Source organism: Pelophylax lessonae (genome assembly GCF_965119305.1).
Source record: "Pelophylax lessonae genome assembly, chromosome: 7".
In the NCBI taxonomy this organism is placed as follows: Eukaryota; Metazoa; Chordata; class Amphibia; order Anura; family Ranidae; genus Pelophylax; species Pelophylax lessonae.
Genome location: NC_138774.1, coordinates 194,856,707 through 194,878,480, shown reverse-complemented (window position 1 = coordinate 194,878,480; position 21,774 = coordinate 194,856,707). Strand labels below are relative to the sequence as shown.

The window sequence follows — 21,774 nt, the reverse complement described above, 5'->3', positions numbered from 1 at the left end:
TGAAGAAACAGTACCCCACCCCAAACTGCCAAGAAACCCACTGCCTCCTGGTAAAACTTCTAAAAATCTTGGGTATGTAGAAACACCTGCCTGGTAAAAAACTGAGAGAGAGGGTTTGGTATTTTTACTTTCAGAACTGTCTGTATCGGTACAGCACAAGTTACCTGTAAAAACTGGTCTGTTTTTGATGCAAACGTTTTGGCTTCAGACATTTTTTTTGATTTTGGATGGATTGAGAAAGGACCATTGCTTCAAAATGTTTTGATACACTTTGTAATTCGGGCAGCAATAAAAGCTTTGCCTCCTATTTACAATGCCCAGATTTGCTGAAAGAAAATCATTTAAGGATAAGCCACTGAGAGGTTTAATGATGTACTTCAAATTCTTATGGGTTTGAGATGACCCACTGACTTGACCTGAGAAAGCAGCAGTACAGTACAATCTCTGTGCAGCACTAACAGGGCGCACAGTCTGCATCTGTAACAGGCAAATATGTACCCATATAATCACAAACTATACATACAAGCAGAGATTTAACATTTTTAATAAATCTATATTAATTTATAGATAATAAGGTTATCTATATATTTAACTGATTGCTTTAGGACTTCCTTAAAATGAAACAAAAAGTTCACTAGTGTATTTAAAATTTATATAAAAATATTGCACACAATCTGTACAAAAACAACTTTATTGGCAAAAATCACAGAAAGTAAGAGAGAGGTCATGATCTTTCCAGACACCCCTAGTGATGGACAGCTAACTGTTGCTATCACAGGAGGCAGAATGTGTATACATAATAATGGTGCTGCAAGTCTATTAGTCAATGGAGCACACAGGCTGTTCTCAGTATGGTCCCAGAGTTCATATCCCGATCACTTACTATCCAGTCATAAACTTCCCCTGTGCGCCAGCTCTTCCCAGCTACCTTGCTTGCTCTGCAATATTGTATGGCAGAAGTTGGTCACACCCATGAGGTGGAGGTGGTGTTCACTGGTGGATATCACACAGCCAGCAATGACTGTGACCTCCCCTCAGCCAAGCAGCCGATAAAACACCCAGGATCCGAAAGTCAGCCAATGGCCAGCCCAGCCAAGGTCTGACCACTTGTTAAGGGTGTGTGCCATCCCGTACCCCTGAAAAAAATAAGGATATGATTAACAAACATGTGAAAGAATATTCATACATACTGTAAAAACACTAGGCCAATGAATACCCATAGTATTGATGTATACAGACATCCCCTATATAATTCCTCCGGTCTCAGTTTTAGGGGTGACTTAAGAGTGAGTGGGGGGTTTTGGGAAGGCAATGTGAGCAATACTGTGCAAAAAAAAAGTCCCCACCAAGCGTTGAGAGGCAGGCAGTATTTGAATAAGGAAAGATAGGACTGCGATTTGTCCCTTTTGCTCAAGGCCAAATACTGATCCAAACCAGACTGGAGGAAGGACAGTATACGGGCCTCACACCATGCAACATAGACCTTCTATATAAAAAGTCTGACTGCGAGAATTTGAGTATCTAGCTTTCAGCAGCGTAGGGGTGACAGATTCTGACAGGCTCCCAATTTGCAGTGCCTGGAATTTAACAGCCATATTGTTAAACACAGCAACTGGGAAGCAGAATAGTGAACAAACCCTTGAAACAGAAGGTCCAGATGATCTAGGAGTGCCCATGGAGAGTCTGCAAGGAGTTTGAGGATGTCTAAGTACTAAGCCCGCCTGTGCCAGTTTGGTGTAATGGAGGATCACTGGAGTTCCCTCTATTTTGATCCTGCGGAGCAAATGAGGGAGGACCTGTAGAGACGGAGAGGTGGAGGGAAGGTGTAAATCAGGCTAAACTGATCTCACAAAATAACCAGAGCATTCAATAGGAAGGCTCAAAAGTCCTTAGATCTGGCAACAAATCTATTCATTCTGTTGTTGAACCTGGACACCAGAAGATCTTCAGCTAGTAACTCCTATTTGTGGCAAAAGGTTTGAAACATTTTCAGGAGTGAAGACCATTTGCACGAAGCAAAGAGAAAATCCACTTGCCAAATCTCCACACTTAGTATATGAAATGTGTAACAGCCTCTTTTTAGGCAGCGCGACTTCTGGTGCTTCTGTGATGGTTGATGTAGGCCAATGCTGTGTCCCTGTCTGACTGGATTCTGGTCATGTGACCATAATATCAAGAGGTCTTGAGAAGAAGGGACAACCAAATCCCCAAGTTCCAGGATGTTGATATTAAGCCAAGCTTTCTCAAGCAAACCCCTGTACCTAGAATGTATGCAGGAAGCCCTTGCCTGATAGGCCACCATCTGTTGTGAGAACCTTCTATGCCATAAGAAGAAAAAAATATTTCTGACTCCAGTGCCTGACAAGAAATCTACCATGTCAGGTAGAATCTGGCCTACCTGGTCGGATGCATAGGGTGCTCCAAAATGTTTGTCCCACACAGGAGGCCACCATCAGACCCAGAGCTTTTAGACCGAAGGGTCCAAGAATGTGGGCTGGGTGCAGAAGGATTCTGGATGGACTATATACCAGAGGTGGGGGACTTGAGTCACATGACTTGACTTAAGTCAGACCTAAGTCACCAGTTTCAGGACTTGAGACTTGCTTGACTAAAATTAATAAAAGAAAGACTCGACTTGACTTTGACTTGGTATTCATGACTTGAGACTTGACACATATGACTCGAAATGACTTTACTTTTTTAAGTTATTAAATATTTGCATTTTCTTAAGATGTGTTGAAGCAAAATTAATGTGCCTGTTATGTTCCTGACACCACAGTCACCTAAAGCGGAGTTCCGGCATCAAAAAACATTTTTTGATAAAAATATCCCCGGCACAGTCAGGGCTAGTGCCTTTCAGCAATGATAGCCTCTGAACTGTCCCCTGTTTCACTTCCCTTTTAGAAGAAATACTTACCTTGAAAATGTCTTGTCCAGCGCTGCCATCTCAGGTGTGGGCAGCTGAAGCCAGAGCTTCCTCTTGGGTCCCAGAATGCCCTACTTGTCACTTCCGGTGCAGGCACGACATCCCTGCACAGCTTCTGGGCATGTCCAGAAGCTGTTTAGCAGGGAATGACGCGCCTGCACCGGAAGGGACGAGCAGGGCCGGTGCAAGTGCATTGACTCCTGGGAGCGATGACGTTCAGCTCCCAGGGGTCAATGCAAGCAGAAAGTGACGGCGCGGCCGCAGAGGGAGGAAGTGGGAAGAAGGTAAGTATATTTTCTTCAAAAACAAGGTAAGTAAAGCAAAAAAAAAAAATCATCATTATCCATTTCTTTTTCAGGTTACTTAGAGCAAACGGATGCCAAATTTTCATTTTTTTTCCTGATTTTTAGGACACTGGCTGTTTAACAATGGATTTTGAGCTGTTTGGGCATTCAAAGTGTTTCTTTAATATGCCAAGAAAAAAAGCACTAAGCAGTTTTGTTAATGTTGAAAATAAAACAAAACCTTTCCTGACCACTGACTTAACTGATTTAAAGATGAAAATTGGGGTAGATCAGTATTTTGACTTGATTTGTGACTTGACCAAAATAAATGACTTGACTTGCTTGCTTTTCGGTACAGTAACTTGGGACTTGCTTGAGACTTGAAGGGTAAGACTTGAGACTTGCTTGTGACTTGAAGGGTAAGACTTGAGACTTGCTTGTGACTTGAAGGGTAAGACTTGAGACTTGCTTGTGACTTGCACATGTGTGACTTACTCCCATGTCTGCTATATACAATACCAGGCCCAGCTACTCCAAGCAGTGAGTAGGGTTCAGTGGTGAGTTCTGGAAAATGAAGAACCATCTATATGTCTGCAGAGCCTGTACTCTCTGTTGGACATTGGCTGACAGGGTCTGAGAAGACTGGTCCTTTAGCAGGAGATCCTCCTTGCATCTTACATCATGAATACCTTGACAGCAAACCAGAGCTAAAACTGGGGAGAGCACTTTGGTAAAGACCAGAGGTGCTGAGGACAGGCCAAACAGAAGGGCAACAAATTGGTAATGTTGAGTGCTCAAAGCAAAACACTAGTGTTGACGATGTGGGGAAATGTAAGTGAGCATCCATGATGTCCACAGAGACCAGAAAGTCCCCAAGAAGGAGGGAAGCAAGGACTGATCTGGTAGAACTTTTTGGATTTGCAGAAAAAAGTTGGGAGTCTAGAATGAGGTGAATGACTCAATTTACCTTGGAAACAGTGAGAAAGTTTGAATAAAAACCCTGAAATCATTCCTCAATCAGGAAACCCCCCAGGGAGAGAAACTGCTGAATATCAGTGTACAAATCTACCTGCCTTTTTAGGGAGAATATCAAATTTGAAACGCTAGATAGAAGCCCCTGGATATGAAATTCTGGAACCAAACATCTGAAATATTTTGGAACCAGAGAGCTGAGAAGGCAAACAGACGTCCCTTCAACTATGACAAATGTGGACACCCCTCATTTGGAGGAAGGCTTGTTCACAGATTAGGTGGGTTGGAAGTCCACATCTTCTAATGGAAATGTGCCCTCAATTTGACTTAAGGCTGGAGAGTCGAGACCTGAGAAGGATGAAAGAAACGGACGTAAATGTACTTCATCCTTTTTTATACATTCACATCAGTTTTTTTTCTGCGGACATAAAAAGACTTGGATGTAAGCAGATGTAAATGGACATATGTCCGTTTTCATCCATCTGCCCATTGACATACAGTCTGGATCTGTCTGAAAAACTAACAAACAAATTTAGACTAATTGCTTGGGTGAAAGGGCCCTTGGATTGCAGAGGATAAACTCTCTTCCTGACCTAAGTTTGCAGACTAGGAGCGATTGTCGGATGGGGTCCACTTGCAACCCCTGCAGTCTGCAGCCTCCAAATGTGCTGCTAGCCTTCACATTAGGGCGGATATGGTGACAGAAAATTCTAGAAAATATAGATAGGGAGGAGGAAGAGTGTGTGCTGGAGGGCACAATAGATACCTTAGAGGAAGCTAAAGAGTAAGAATGAAGACAGTGGTCAGGGCTAAGAGAACTAGGGTCTTTTGGGAAGAGACTATAGCTCCCCTACAAACTGACTGTAAGCCTGTAGGGACCCCTGACCCAGTGCCTTTGAGCCTCAGATCTGCCATGTGCAGTGCTACAGTGTCTCCAGAGGGGTACTTACAGTTAGTGCGGGGTGGGAAGGGTTAAAGCCGCCTGTGCCAAGCACTCTTAACATTTGGAGGCCAGGTAGCATTCTCAGATCACTGTTCTGTTTATTTGCAGGAACAGTGCTGAAGCAATCCCCTGCCAGGGTTATAAAGAAAATGGTGTGCGCATGAGCAGTAAGCTCTGTGATACCAAGACTTACACAGTGCAATAGCAGTCCCTAGTTGTGGCCCAAGGAAAATACAGGAAGCTTCTAAATGGCATAAATGGCTCAAAATTTAAATATAAACGTGCACCCAAACTGGAGCTCCTTCCTATGTTAAATGTATGTCACAGTCAGTGCTGCACTGGGCCCCAGGGTATTGGAGCACAGCACACTAGGTCCAGGGAGGAGCCCAAACTTACTGGAGCAGATCATTTTCTTTCAGGAGCAGGAAGTTATGGACAAGCCCCATCCTGGCTTTCAATTCCTGGTTGGCCTACCCCCCCCCCCCCCAGTGGGATCTTCAAAGACAGGGCTCAATAAGTTGATTACTATGGTCCTGGACCTGTAAAGCACCTTGTGGCTGGATCTAGTTCCTGAAGGAACATTAGAGGCTGACCCCACTTTTTCTTCAAAGCAGGGTCTGAATAGGGTCAACTGGAGTCAACTAATGCAAAAAGCTGAAAAAGGGAGCCACAGAGCTCGAAAGGAAAAGGAAAAAAAGGTTTCATCTAAGACAAAAAATTGAGGCTTGCTTAGACTGGGAGTGGTTACTTAGGTAATGTACCTGCAGTTGTTTTTTTTTCAGTTTCTAATCACCTGAAGGTAGCTGTATATAACCCAATAAGATTACAGATCTTGTATCCTGCACTGTATGATTAGGAAATGGAGGATGCCATTGCTATCCTCCTTCTAAAAATGCCAATTCACTGGCTGTCCCTGTCAATGCTTTTGGAGTCTCTAGTTACCCCCTTTTGCGATACGGCACTGCGTTACATTAACTGACAACTGCGCGGTTGTGCAACGCTGTACCCAAATAACATTTAAGTCCTTTTTTTCCCCACAAATAGAGTTTTCTTTTGGTGCTATTTGATCACCTGTGCGATTTTCATTTTTTGTGCTATAAACAAAAAAAAAAGCGACAATCTTGAAAAAAAAAACAAAAAACAATATTTTTTACTTTCTGCTATAAAACACAGCCAAAATACAAATAAAAATCAAATTTTTTCATCAGTTTAGGCCAATATGTATTCTGCTACATATTTTTGAGAAAAAAAATCCCAATAAGTGTATATTGATTGGTTTGTGCAAAAGTAATCGCATCTACAAACGATGCAATATTTTTTTTTACTAGCAATCGTGGCAATCAGCGATTTTTAGCAGGACTACGACATTGCGACGAACAAATCAGACATCTAACTTACACTTTTTGGGGACCAGTGACATTATTACAGTGATAAGGGCCAAAAAAAAATTAACTATCACAGCACTAATGACACTGGCAGGGAAGGGGTTAACATCAGGAGTAATCAAAGGGTTAAGTGTGTCCCTAGGGGGTGCTTGCTAGCTGTGTGGGGGATGGTCTGACTGGTGGAAGACAGAGATCCTGGTTCCTGCTTAGCAGGAACACAAGATCTCCATCTTGTCCCCTTGCAGAAAGGCGATCTGCCTTGTGTACATAGGCAGATCGCTGTTCTGCCTCTCCCAGGGATGATCACGGGTGGCCGGCGGACATTGGGTCTGCCGGATCTGTTGATTGACATCCCCGCTAGCCATCCATGGTGCGATCAGGCCTCTGGTGGTGCGATCGCGCCATCTAGTGGCTATTGAATGAAACGACGTACAGGTACGTCATTTCGCGCAATAGCGCCACTTTGCCGCAGTATATACGCAGCGGCTGGTTGGCAAGTGGTTAAAAAAAAAATCTAATCTTTACAACCGCTTTAAGTTGTCAGGGAACATCGTGCTGGGGTCCCTGGTATTTCTGATAGGGGTGTGCTCTCAGCTGCATGTCCCTTCACTGTGCTTTTAATTGCCGATGCTGAAGTGAAAATGCTCATTGCCCTTTTAATGGCACTATTGACTAAGTATTGTCATCTTATAAATGGAAGTGACATCCAGGCAGGGTTTCTGGCTGGACTGCTTTCCTTTTCAGAACATTCACATATGCAAATTACTGAGCACAAAAAAAGCCCCCAAAAAAACAAAAATTGCAGAAGCTATACCTCCTCCTCGCTGGCATCTTCAGAATCCGTGTCAAACAGTGAGCCAAGGTATATCAGGTGAAATAAGGCTAGAGCACCGAATAGAATGTTTATCAGGTAGACAGGGAGGCTCTGTGGGCAAGAAGAAGCATATGGTGAACTGTCACCATAAATGTAGCGGTAACATGAAAAAACTCACAGAAGGCATACCAGAGTGGGTGCCAAGCTGCACAATGTACTCTCACCTTCTTGTTGCGGTGGGCACAGGTAGGAGAACATTTCTTGGAAAGAATGCAGGCACTGAAGATCTCTGCTAGTTTCTTCCTCAGTACTGAAACAAAACAACAGGATAGCCAATCATTAAACCTGTCACTTTGGGATTTTCTTATTTATTAATAGGTTTGATGCCACAATGCTGCTTTTCAGATAGCTTTCTGTGTAAATTGCTGGCCTATTCCTTAGCATAAAGCCTGACACGTGTATTTACCAATAAATGATAGTGTTATATTACATATATGTATATATATTCTGTGTACTGAACACAGAAGATCTGTAAGACTGCCATGCAGCTGGCATTTTCAGAAGTACTTATACTTCTCCATTAGCAGGGCTAAATTTGAAGACGTGTCAGGGATTCACAACGGTCTATGAGAGTTATGCATCGACTCACCATGTTCAACGTACGTTAGGAATCCCAAAGATAAAAGCACAGCTGCCAGATGGAAACTGAGTCCCTGAAAAGCACATATAAATATAGTACATATAATAAGATTGAGTTCCCTGAAAACAGCAAATTGGAATTACGAGTCTGTTTCATGATAAAGTCTAGGACAAACAGATTATGATTGTGAAAGAAAATAGGATGCGCTAACCAGAAAATTATGCGGCAGCACTGAAATGGGGAAAATAAATGTGAAAAAAGGTATAGTGCGCTCAACACAATCATAAATATTAAACATATGACATCTGGGATGACCCAAATATTATGGTGATCTTCATAGAGTGTGGAAAAAAATACTCTGTACTGCTGAAGAACTCTTCTCCTTCTGCTATCTAACACTCGTCTCCCTAAATCGTATCTAAACCCAAAAACAAGAACTAACATATAATGCAGCCTACCAGTCCTTAAATACAGTGGCTGCATTTGTTTATTTTTCAGGCTTTTTTCCTTTTATCTTCATTTGTTGATTTTTAAGAATAACAGGCTGGACTTCAAACATTTCTACCTTTGTTCGTCTCCATTACCTGATGGATGGATGAGAATAGTAGTTTACACAGGAAAGACAAGGATGTTTGTGCTTTCCTTTCAGTTCACTTGAAGTGATAAGGACGTGTATTTTCGGTTCTTGCTAAAAATGCTTTTAGCCTGAATAAAGAAACCTAATACAGCCATCACGCCTAAGGACTGGTAAGCTGCAATATATATAGAATTTTTGTTTTGGGGTTTAGATATGCTTTATATACTTTAGGCTGCTGGAAGTCTTTGCCCTTCCTCCTTTTAACTCTCCATTCAAATGACTTTGGATGATTTTGCTCCTACCATTACTTATTTCTTTCCTCCAGAAATATTATGTCCCTCCTGAAATACTCTGCTCCTTCCGCCAACTTATTCTCCTCTCCTGAAATACTCTGTACTGCTGTCCTGATTATCTCTGCTGTGACCTATGTGCAAATGTGGGTTACTCACATGTAATAAAGCACTTGCAGCATATGTCACTATAATGGCTTGGAAAGTTCCGAGTTTCATGGCATTTTTAAAGACATCTGAAAAAAAAAAAAAAAAGATCAGAAAGGACCGATAAGTTTAACCAAGTAATTTAAAGTAAATTTGTCCACTAAGCAGACTACAGCCTACCAATGCAGGTACTTAGCCATAACTGTATGTACTTTTAGATGCCTTCTCCAGCATCTCAGGCTCCCTAAACTCCATGGTGACATCCACATTCCTGGTAAAGTAAAGCGTTCACCTACATAGTGGCCAGAAAGGTCACCTTATAAATTAATGCATCAGCACATTTTTTGGCATTGCGCACCCATCCAGCAGTTTTGGGTGGAGGTACTGTATATGGATTGTTAAGTCGGTCAAATTACCACAAGACATTCCCCAGCAGTCTGTCTGCTGGGCCTGGTAGACCCATTAGCACCCAAAAAGGTGATCTGTACGCTACTTAGACTGCTCTTGTACTGAAACCAGTGGCCCCCACAATCATAGCCTGGAAGGCGTTAATAAATACTTTACCGCTATACGAAGCTACGTATCTTAATAAAGGGGTAGCTGATACATTTAAAAAAAGGTGTGGGGCAGTTGGATAGATGATAGTTTTACAGCATCAGATTCATTGTTCCTTGGTTAAAGTTTCGTATTGTGGGCAAGATGATTAATATATGTAGGCCTTGATGGGCACCTGACTCAGTTACTGTTGGTACTGCCTCTTTAAATCTTACTTTATTTCATTTCATGTACTTTTTTACAAGAAAATTGGCACTACTATTGGTCTGGGAGCTGCATTGTTCACTGGTGCTGATGCATTGTAGTGCTGAATATTGAATCTGTCTCCAGGTTTGTGAAAATTTTAATAAAAAAAAAAAAAAAAAGTAATGGATCAGGAAGGGGGGGATGGCCCTGCCACTGGAGTGATAAATCTAAATAGCTCTCCAGGGCTTGAGTCACCCATGATGCCGGAGAAGGCATCTAAAGCATGCAAGGACTATTATTGTAGCGTTACACATGGTTTGACACCAAAAAGGTACTGACATTGACAAAAAATATAGGTATATACCTGGCAGGATGGCACCCCTGTGAGAAAGAACTGTGTGTCTAATTGTATGCAGGGAGAACAGTGGGGCTCTACCCATATATGTGATATGAAAGACTTACATGTGTGTAGCCAGCGAGACATTGGCAAGTTCCAGCTTGTCACCACATCAACCATGGAGCGAGGAATCTCCACATTCAGAGGATGAGATACAGCCAAGTCCCTGGGACAGGCAGAGAGCAGGTATTAGAAACAGTACATCTGTACAATTGTAAATTCAACACTTTCATAAATTAAAAAGAAAAAACAGAAGTGGCATGCTGCCATTTTATTTAGATATATGATCAATTTCCAATACGTTTTATGCATTTCTACTTTTTCAGTGACATTTAGGCCTAAATTCTTACGGTGTTCTTTGTTCCAGGTGGACAGGCTTACACTGACCACAGATCATTAAAAAAATTGCATGCGATGTTCCCAATTTTCTGCACTAAGGCTGGCCACAGACAGAGCAAAATTTCCTTCCTGCAACCACAGGTTGTAGGAAAGAAATTCCTTTGATTCCCCTATCAAAACAGACAGTGTTGACAGGGGAATCCCTCCCATGGAGCCATTGTGTTCTCCCAGCGGAGGAAGCTGTACCTGCCAAGAGAACACAGTGATTATTGTCAGTGGCTATAACAGCTGCTAGCACTAATCATCGCATGTAAAATTCCAGCAGGCTGGTTGTACCCAAGTTGATCAATTGATCAACTTGGGTGCAGTCAGTCTGCCCATACACAATTCCAATCGATTCAAACCGATCTGTCTATGACTGGCTTTAACCACTTAAGGACTGCCCACCGTACATATACTGCGGCAGGGCGGCCCTTAAGCGCAAAATCACGTATATGTACATGATTTTGCTTTAAGGCTCTAGGGGGCCATGCGCACCGCTGGAGTCACGCTCCCGCTGTGATTAGACACAGTGGGAGCCAGTCCGCGGGACCGGCGACCGTGATCGCCGCTGGCCTCCCGCGATTGTCAAGGAGACTGACAGAACAGCCGTCTATGTAAACAAGGCAGACGGCTGTTCTGTCAGACAGGAAGGGAGAGATGTGTGTTCCTACTAATCAGTAAGCAGTCAGTCCATCCCCCTACAGTTAGAAAACATTCCTTAGGAGCACACTTAAACCCCTTGATCACTTCCCTGCCAGTGTCATTTATACAGTAACAGTACATATTATTTTGCACTGGTCACTATATTGGGGTCACTGGTCCCCAAAAACTGTCACTTTGTGTCCGCCGCCATTACTAATAAAAAAAAAAAAAAAGTCCATATATCTATCCCATAGTTTGTAAACGCTATAACTTTTACGCAAACCAATTAATATACACTTTTTTGGGATTTATTTTTAGCAAAAATATGTAGCAGCATACAAATTGGCCTAAACTGATAAAGAAATTAGATTTGTTTAATTTTTATTGTGAATGTTTTATAGTAGAAAGTAAAAAATATTGTTTTTGTTTTTCAAAATTGTCAGTCTTTTTTTGTTTATAGCGCAAAAAATAAAAACCACAGAGGTGATCAAATACCATCAAAAGAAAGCTCTATTTGTGGGGGGGGGGGGAAGACATTTTATTTGGGTACAGTGTCGCACGACTGCGCAATTGTCAGTTAAAGCAACGCAGTGCCGTATCGCAAAAAAATGGCATGGTCATTAAGGCTCCATTCACACCTGGGCGTTTTTGAGTGTTTTTTAGCTCCAAAAACGCTAAAAAAAAACGTTCCAAAACGCCCAACAAGTAAAACCCCATTCATTTAAATGGCCCCTGTTCACATCTGAGCGTTTTGCAAAACACCTGTAGCTGAAAAAAGTACATGAGCTTCTTTTTGGGCTGATTACCAGCGTTTTTGATAGATGTCAATGCCTGCCTCCAAAAACGCCTGAAAAAAAAAACGCCTGAAAATCGCGGTAAAATCGCGGTTAAAAAACACTGTAAAACGCTATGCTCAAGTGTGAATGCAGCCTTTGGGGGTAAAACCTTCTGGGGCTGAAGTGGTTTAGCACGTAGGCAGGTGGAGGCAAAGTCAGTACATGCTGTTAGGGAAGAGGGCATGAGGCTCCATTTACACCTGAGCATATCATTTTCAGGTGTTTTTTTGGGCGTTTTTTCGTGCGTTCTTTTGCAGATGCTTGGAGGCAGGCATTGACATCTAACAAAAAATGCTGGTAATCTGCCAAAAAAAAAAAAAAAAAAAAAAAAAGCATATACTTTTTTGAGCTTCAGGCATTTTGCTTTTTTGCTTCAGGCGACAAAACACTCATATGTGAACAGGGGCCATTGAAATGAATGGGATTTTGCTTGTTGGGCGTTTTGAGACTTCAGAGATGAGCGTTTTACAAGCTGAAAAACACTCAGGTGTGAACAGGGCCCTAAACTTGTTAATTCATCCTGTGTGGGTTGGGGAGGCGCAGTGACAAAGCAGAAGATGGCAACCAACAACAAAGGAGATGGGCGATAGACAAAAGAAAGAAAAGTTCCCATATACACAGAAAGCAACTCTCACCAGTGAACGTGATCCTTCTCCTCGGTGAAGCCAGCTCCAGACAGGACCGTCGTCACTTCTGACAGAAAACACACAAAATAATTGCTGAAGTGGAATGATGAGGTGTTTTCATAGGCACGCAGCCACCTGGAGAGTGGACAAAATGCTCAGTAAATTACAGTTTGTTAATCCTTACACTTCCCACTTTTTCCTGTATCATGCAGCTTATTTCATAAACCCAATTATAGCATATACGGCCTTGTTTACCTACTTAGCCCTCATTGTGCCTCATACAAAGTGAGGCACGCATTTTGAAAGTGAACTGGGGCTATTCAGGTGAAAAATCGGACCAAAAAAATATAAGATATATTAAAAGAAATAAATTGTCTCTCTCGGCTTTCTCACTTTTTATTGGCCTAAAGACAGTAGCGGGAGCCATTGTCAATCACAGCCAGTGAGGAGGAAGCAGGGGTGGGATGGGACGAGCCGTGCTCTGTGCATCTTATGAACAGGCAAAGGCAGCTCAGGAATGAACACACACAAGTGTCCCCATAGCAAGCAGCTTGCTATGGTTGGCACTAGTGATCGACCGATATTGTTTTTTTGTTGACGATACCGATACCGATATTTTGGCCATTGCATATCGGCCGATATTTTCGTACATTTAAACATTTTTATTTTTATCACTTGACAGGTACTCTTGTGGAGGGATCTGGGGGGTCTAAAAGACCCCAAACCCCTCCTCTGCAAGTTTGGCTGTTCTGAATGCTGTCATTTTTTTTAATCTGGGGCTGAGTACCCAGAAATGATGTCATGACATCACTTCCGGCTTTTTACATGGAGACCCGATCAGAGCCGATTGTGGCTTTGATCGGGTCTTCGACGGCCGTGCCCGGGTCTCCTGATGGGACGGGAGACCCAGACCGAGCTGGTTTGACGTCCCTTCCTGCTCCTTGTAAGGATAGCCGAGCAGCTTCTCAGCCACATCGGTTGTCATTACAAGAGAGCCGACCGTCAGCTATAGACGTCGGTACCGGGGTGATACTTCTAGCTGCAAGCATCACTCTGGTACAAGCACTTTCCGAAATATCGGCAATATCGGTCACCTTGGTGGCCGATTCCGATATATATCGGGGAAAGTGCAGATCGGCCCTTGATATATCGGCTTTGCCGATAATCGGTTGATCCCTAGTGGGCACTCAGTGCCAGGTGGGGCCAGGAGTGCCAGCAGGGGACCCGAGAAGAGGACGATTGGGGCTGCTCTGTGCAATGCTTTTTAAGGCGAAAAGATAACATGTTTGTTATAAAAAAAACAAAAAGCAACAAAAAAACCTTTAGAATCACTGGAACACTAAACGATATCCTTATTTTCCAAAAATAATCTACACACATTCACTGCTTAATGGCGCTGTTCTTTAGGTTTCATGAAATTGTTTTTTAAGGGGTTATTCTGCCTCCTTGTAATGTCCTCTGAACCCAGTGGGTATACAGTGGGTCCATGGAGTACAACTACAAATGTAGCCACCCTCTAAAAGAAAGTCAGACCACAGTAGCAAAACCAACTTCACCGTAGGAAAAAGAAAAAAAAAAATTAAAAGTCAGCAGCTACAAATACTGTAACTGCTAACTTTTAATAAAACATGCACTTACCAGTCTGGAGAGCCAGCACTGTGTTCACCGGGGCTGGTTCTTCGCTGGTCTTCAGGTTCCTGGCACTGCCATCTTGGATTTGGGAAGCCAGCTGTGACTTCCTGGTGCTTCACAGCCAGCTTTCCACTGTGCATGCGCGATATCACACTGTGCATGTGAAAGGACCCGCTGCCTCCTGGGATCTGTAACGTGTCCTAGGAGGTTGCGGCCAGGAGTGGGGGGCCAACTGTCCGAAATAGGTACAAACACCAAGAAAAAGGAAATATAAAAAAATACAACATTGAAAAGGTAGTAGAGGAGGGCGGTTGAGGAGGGACAGTGGAACTTCCCCTTTTAGGTGAAGTTATGCTTTAGGAATAAATACTTGAATAGAATAATTTTTTTTAAACTTAGTGTCATTTAAAATGATTTACTGTAGGTAGTCACATTCGTTATGGAGTCATAATTCAATTGGCCGGGGCTTCCAGGTTTTAGTATCCTTTAGTTAGAAAAGGGTTAAATGTGTGTGAAAGGAAACCTGTTGTGAGAGATATGTACACTGCTTATGTCTTCTTCTAACAATGCTAGTTGCCTGGCTGTCTCCGGCTTCACTGACCCATAACAAGAATAGAGCAAATGGGCCCAGGCCACACTTAGTCCTGGTCAGCCACTAAGAAAGAGACTTAGACGACTAGTCTGTTTGGATGGAGGTCATGTTCTTACCAATAAGGAAAAGCTGGGAAGAAGTGTTAGACTTACCGTACGACAAGCCCCCTGTTATATAGAGAAGCAGAAACACAGATGAGTGAAAGGTACAGCAGAGAAGTAGAAAACAAAAAAGTTAATTTAGTATCCTAGTGCGAAAACAAACAAAAAAAAAAACACACACAGATGGAATGCAAAATGGCAGCTACCAAGAACAGCCAATCAGAAATGAGCAACAGACATGACTGCAGTATCCCTGTTACTTGCTTTGCATTTTACGTTTTTACTGAAGATGCTCGCAGAAACAGAAGTGCGCATAGAAATATCATATGTAGTCAGGATTAATGAGTTAAATTAAATTTAACCCTCTCGCTGCCAGGCCCTGCACTCCACTTTTATACTCAGCTGGCCTGACCATTTTTTGCAATTTTTCCATTGCCTTTTTATTTTTCACTTGTAGCTTTCAGAGTTTGTAAAATACCATCCAAACCATATATCTTCTGAAAGCATAGAACTGGTAGAATAAAAAGAAGGTGCTACTGATTTTTAAGGCCCCACGATATTTGCGCAAATGTTTATCGAAACAATATTTTTGCTAAAATTATACACTAAAATCATTATTGGCAGATAAAAACACAGCAAAGTTTACAAAGTTCCTACTAAATATAAAAGCGTAACCTGTATTGAGTTAGTAAATAAAGATTTGTAACTTTTTAAATTGCGCCTTTTTTGCGAAAGGGTGAAAATCAAAAACGTACGCAAAAAAATGTAAATATCCAAATTTCTCTAAAAATCTGAAGGTTTTTATTTTTCCCTTACAGCTTTAAAAAAAAAAAGGTGCTACTATTTGTTAGGACCCCGCAATGTTTGCGTAAATATCAAAACAATATTTTCACAAAAAGTATACTAAAATCATTATTAGCAGATACCAATACAACAATTTTTACAATATTTCTGTTAAATTCCTACTAAATATAAAAGCTTAACCTGTATTGAGTCAATGAATAATAAATATTTGTTATTTTTACAAAATCGCAAAAATCAAAAAGTACTTAAAAATCGCTCTAAAATTTTGGAGGTTTTCATTTTTTACTTACAGCTTGGAGAATTTGAAATAAAACCCCCCAAACCATAAACTTTCTGAAAACACATGACCTGTAGGATATAAAGAAGAACACCTGTGCATTCCTATGCAGCCACTGCGTCCCAATTGACATCAATGGGATTGCGCACATGGAATGCGCAGAATACCTGTACATCCCTGTGCAGCTATGCATGGCCTCGCCGTAGTATGTCCCGTGTGAACAAGGCCTTTGATCTTCTTTAGACTTGCAGTTGGGGGGAGGCAAAAATGCGCTAAAGAGAAGCAAAAGTCTTACCCCAAAAAATTAAAAGTCAGCAGCTACAAATACTGCAGCTGCCGACTTTTCATACAAGGACATTTACCTGTCCAGGGATCCAGTGATGTCAGCATTCGACCTGATTCTTCAATCGGCTTCGGGTGTTGGTGGCGGCATTTTCACTTAGGCCGCTTTCACACATGCGGACCATTCAGATCCGCCTGTCACTTTTCAGGCGGATCTGAATGAATGCCCCATGCATCTCTATGGGGCAGCAGATGTCAGCGGAGACATGTCCACTGACATCCGATCCATCAAATCCGGAAGGATGGAAACCCTATTTTCCATCTGTCTGGCAGATCGGATTGGATGAGAACGGACAGGCGGTCCATTGTCATCCGATTCCCCCATAGAGGACAGCGGGGATATGACACCTCCGTCTCTGCACACAGAGCGAGACGGAGCTGTCATCCGCCTGCTCAGCAGGGATCAGCGGATCAATCCCCCGCTGAGCAGAACGGCTCAGTTGACGGAACGGAGCCGTGTGAAAGGGGCCTAAGGGAAACTGGCAGGGAAGACTTCCGGCCTCCCAGTCGGTTTTCTACTGCTCATGAGTGAGTAGCGCTGCGCTTTGTGAATGGTCTCGCATTCTTCTGTGTGTGTGTCTCAGAAGGCTGCAGAGGGAAGGAGGAGGGGCCAAACAGCTTTGTACATTGCCATGGCGATCTTACCCAGAAGCGGGAGTAGGTACCCCAGAAGCAGGAGCAGATACCTGTCAAAACCAGGTAGCCCCAAAAAGTGCCAAATGTGGCAGTGGAGAGGGGGAGGGTGCCAACAAGGGGAGCTTCCCTTTTTGGGTGGAGCTCTGCTTTAAGCTGTAATAGGCAATGGACAGGGTGCTGATGCCACGTTGCTTTGCGCCCGTGGCAAACTTGACCCAACTTGTAGCGATGTCTTCCCCTGAACACTACACATTCATGTCAAGGGGAAGCACCGCAAACTCCCCGCAACCTTGTGCAATGCAAGTGTTTGCGGTGCATTGGTTGGTAAAATGGGGTTAAAGCTGGTAGTGAGGAGGCATTACATTGCTTTCTCACCGCCTGTCAGTAGCCTCTGAAGTTCGATCCAAATGTGGATTGGGCTTCAGAGGCAAGGGAGATTTAGGCCCCTTTCACATGATCCGACCCATCAGGTCCACCTGTTCGTTTTTTAGGCGGACCTAATCGGGCCACCTATTCTTCTCTATGGGAAGGCGGATGTCAGTGGATATGTGTCCGCTGACACCCGCCTGGCATCCGATCCGACAAGATCCGCTGAAAACAGGCGGATGGCGATACTTTCGCCATCCGTCCAGCGGGTCAGATTGAATGGGATTGAATGAAAATGGATAGGCTATCCGTTTTCATCCGATCTCCCCATAGAGGAGAGTGGGACCCTAATAGGTTCGCCTCTGCACAGTGAGCATAGACGGGCCCCTCGGACAGCGATCCCCGCTGAGCAAGCGGAATCCGTCATGTGAAAGGGACCCTAGACACATGTCTAAATCTACCCTTACTATTTTTTTTCTGTTTTTAGTTTTTAGTTTTTTTTTACATTTTATTCTCAATACTTTTTTTGAGGGGGGCACTTTGGAGAGACATCAGGGGTCTGGACAGACCTCTAATGTCTCTTTTTTTAAACAGAGAAAGGTCTAAAGACAGTCCCTTTCTCTGCAGCCTGAGCTGCACTGTATTTGAATGGATAAGGAGTTTGTATAGGCTCCTATTGATTGGTAAAATGAAACATTGTTTCATTCACAAACTGACACATAGTAAACACAGTTTTAAGAATGCAGAAGCGATCTGTAAGGAATGCTGACTGCATTCCTTTAGGCCCCATGCACACAGGGCGTCAGAAAAAACAAGCTGCAGAGCCACTTCTAACGCCAGGAAAAAGCAGGTGTAAAAACGTGCTTTTAGTAGCTTTTTCCATTCGCGTTATTGCACATTTGGACACGTTGGCTTTTAGTAGCGTTTTTTCTGCCTCCATTCAAAATCAATGGTTGCCTAGGAGCGGTCTTTGATATGGCTTTCAGCCTATCGATTTGAATGGAAGTTGCATCACAAGTCAGATCAGGATGATCCTACTTGTGGTGCGACTTGCGCTCTGAGAATCTTGAGGGGGAAGACCAGAGAAGACCGGAAGAAGATTTTTAATAAACTTCTCAAAACGTCTCCTGTCATTATTTATACACACTGCCTTTTATGGGGTGAATGGGTAGGGGTACAATGTACCCCATACCCATTCACATAGGGAGGGGGTCCAGGATCTGAGGCTTCCAGATTCCAATAAGCCCCCTGCCCACAGACCCCCACAACCACTGCCCAGGGTTGTTGGGAAGAGGCCCTTGTCCTCATCAACATGGGGGCAAGGTGCTTTGGGGTGGTGGGGTGCAGAGCTCCCCCTGCCCCAAAGCAACCCCCCCATGTTGAGGGCGTGTGGCTTGGTATGGTTCAGGGGGGGTGGGGCCGCTTGCTCGTCCCCTCCCCTTTCCTGGCCTGCCGGGCTGCATGCTCAAATAAGGGTCTGGTATAGATTTTGGGGGGACCCCACAGTGTTTTTTCGGCATGGTGGTCCCCTCAAAATCCATACCAAACCCAAAGGGCCTGGTTTGGAACCTGGGGGGGGGACCCCCACGCCGTGTTTTTCCCCATTTTGGCGTGGAGTTCCCCTCAAGACCCTTAGAATGCAAGTTGCACCACAAGCCCGACACTTGTGATGCAACTTCCATTCAAATCAATGGACTCCCATAGGGAACCATTGATTTTCACATAAAAAAAAAAAAAAAAAAAAAGACATATAACGTGACTTAGCGCTGTATAAGCAACGTTAAGCAATATTATCCAGCCTTTAGCAGCGTCAAGACGTTTGTACAGCTCTGACGCTGGTCCTCAGAATGCGCAGGCCCTGGGTTTTTTTTTGCAGCTTAAAAAAGCCTATGCCACTTGGAGCTCCTAAGAGCCTGTGTGTGCATGAGGCCATAGAATAACATGGAGGGGCGTTTTTAAGATGCAAAAAAAAAAAAACGCCTGACGTTCATAACAGCAGCTGCAAAAATGCCCTGTGTGCATGGGGCCTTAGGGTAGGAAGGGAGCTGGTAAAACACGTTTACTGGACCCCTCGGTGGGAGCCAGCAGGAGGGCAGAGGAGAGAATCTGACAGCTGCAGGACAGCCAGAGAAGGATCGGAGTTTGCGGGGGGGGGGGGGGGGGCGCGCTTTAGATGTCAGCATAGGCAAGTGAAGGGGTGGGAGACACAGTGGCAGAGCAGTGGTGGCTGGGGGTTGTGTCACATTTTGGGTAAATTGCTCTGATCACAGCTATTAATATGTTCAGCAGTGTCTGCTGAACAATTATGATATAAGTTCATGGTCACTGAAGTGGCCATGAGCTTATAGCAGAAGGACAACTGAGGTACGTACCGTGTACGGACCTGGCCATTTGCAAGCAGTGCTGTAGGTCCGTATGCGGTACGGACCTTGCAGTTAAAGGGTTAAAGGGGTTTCCCAGCTTTAAAGTATCATATTCTATACCTTCTCCCCCCAAATATACAAAATACATTGCTATGTCAATCTTTCTTCCTTTTGTGTGGTTTACATTTAGATTACTTTGTTGCTGTATTTTTGTAATAGGACTTAGAACTATGTGTGATTCTAATATATCCAGAAAGCAGCTTTGTGTTATATGTAAGGCCAATGGAAATACAGCCAATACTAGAGGGGAAAAAACTGGCTAAAAAGTAACAGCTTTAGAAAAAGTTTCAGGATGGCATGAATGAACCAAAAAGATTAAAATTAGCAGACAGCAGGCACCCCCCTTAAAGATAATAAAATAAATATCCTAAAGCAGACCTTTTAAAGAGCGAGGGCCACCTAAGTGATTAGGTAGCCGGCTGTGGGCCACAAGGAACTATGGGGTTTTACCGCCCCCCGAACTGCAAATGTAAACAAACCCTTACTGTCCTGAGCTCTGTATAAGGCTGCTTTCACACTGATACATTGCGGTTTACCCACACCATAAGTGCAGCACAGTGCACTGACTGCTTTTCTGTGGGTTAGCTGCACTGAGCCATAGACGATTGGGACAGGAGTCGGCGCTACAAGGGAAGAATCAGCTTTTTTCAGCTCCTGCTCCTTTCCACGGCTGCCTGCTTCCTCTGCTGCGGGCACCAGTGCCATGCACTCTGATGCTCTGGGATGGCAGGTCGGCAATGCCTTGATCGCTATCTGGGCTTACAGAATCACCATCGCAGAGCATGGGCATGCGCTTCCCTGGTTTGAGGTTGTGGGCCACATCAGAGGGCTCCGTGGGCTGGGCACCTTGTCCTAAAGAGGCACTAGCATATATAACCAGGATTACACAGAGAATAAAGGAACTGCTCCAAAATAACAAAAAGGTTATACGTGGTTTATACAGAGAACATCAATTTTTTTCTGTTTTCACTCTACAAACAAAATGTTAACCTTTACTATTTTAGAACAGTCAAGTCAATAAAACATTAATTCTGAATGGTGAGTTTGAGTTCCTGCTAAATACACCTTGGTGCCCGGCTGAATATATAATGCTTACCAGACATTCTGATGGTACAATCTCCTTTAGATGTATTGTACCAACTTCTTTATAGTATAAAAAGCCTACCTAAAGCCTGGTACACTCTATAGGTTTTTTCCCATTTAACCCAGCCAGCGGGTTAAAAAAAAAAAAAAAAAAATGGTCAGCTCCAGTTGGAGCTGCTGTACTCCCTATGAGAAGTAAGTACGGCAATCTCCCCCGCTGAGCTGTTGTGTTCTGACAGGGGGACGCTTCCCCACCAGAACACTCTGATCAGCGCTCTCTGCCATTGGCTGAGAGCACAGATCGGGAGTCGGTCGGGTGCAGGTTTTCCAACATGCACATCCGACAGAAGTGGGCCAAACATACATACGGGCCGAATGTCGGCCGTTTTCTTTGAACCGGCAAATGTTAGCCCATCAGGACTGCCATCAGGGGGGAACAGCCCATACACATGTAGGTGGCCTGGGTGTCCCGAGGGCCCCAGCTGCCAAGGCTCCAACCAATGAGACCAAGTTGTTGAAGCTGTAGTAACTAGCAATTGCTAAAGCAGGGCAGCCATGGAGTGAGTCACTGCCTTTACAGATGTCTATGCTGGATTAGGCCGTCTCTTTTCTTGATTGGGCTGTCTCTTTGCTGAATATATGGGAATGTCTCTTTGCTGAATATATGGGAATGTCTATTTGCTGAATATATGGGGATGTCTCCTTGCTGAATGTCTCTTTGCTGAATATACAGGAATGTGGCTTTGCTGGATTTTGATGTCTTTTTGCTGGATTGGGATGTCCCTTTGCTGAAAATTTGGGGAATATATGGGGAGTTCTAATATAGTAAGTTGTAATCGTGTTAAAATAAAAGTGGGTGCACTGTGGGATGACCAGTGGATGGATTCTGTATGACAGCCAGTGAATGGGCCCTGGGG

At 43.6% G+C, this 21,774-nt stretch overlaps 1 protein-coding gene across 1 annotated transcript in view; it reads right to left on the bottom strand.

Moving 5' to 3' along the window:
- Positions 1–784: 784 nt before the first annotated feature.
- PORCN (porcupine O-acyltransferase) overlaps positions 785–21,774 on the bottom strand; it is a 33,342-nt gene continuing 12,352 nt past the window's right edge. Inside the window, exons 7-13 of the mRNA XM_082263829.1 lie at positions 12,611–12,736; positions 10,182–10,282; positions 8,991–9,067; positions 7,974–8,037; positions 7,549–7,634; positions 7,325–7,435; positions 785–1,136 (exon numbers count right to left, since the gene is read on the bottom strand). Of these exons, the coding sequence (XP_082119955.1) occupies positions 1,035–1,136; positions 7,325–7,435; positions 7,549–7,634; positions 7,974–8,037; positions 8,991–9,067; positions 10,182–10,282; positions 12,611–12,736 (667 nt within the window). The 3' untranslated portion in view covers positions 785–1,034. The remainder of the gene's footprint in view (positions 1,137–7,324; positions 7,436–7,548; positions 7,635–7,973; positions 8,038–8,990; positions 9,068–10,181; positions 10,283–12,610; positions 12,737–21,774) is intronic.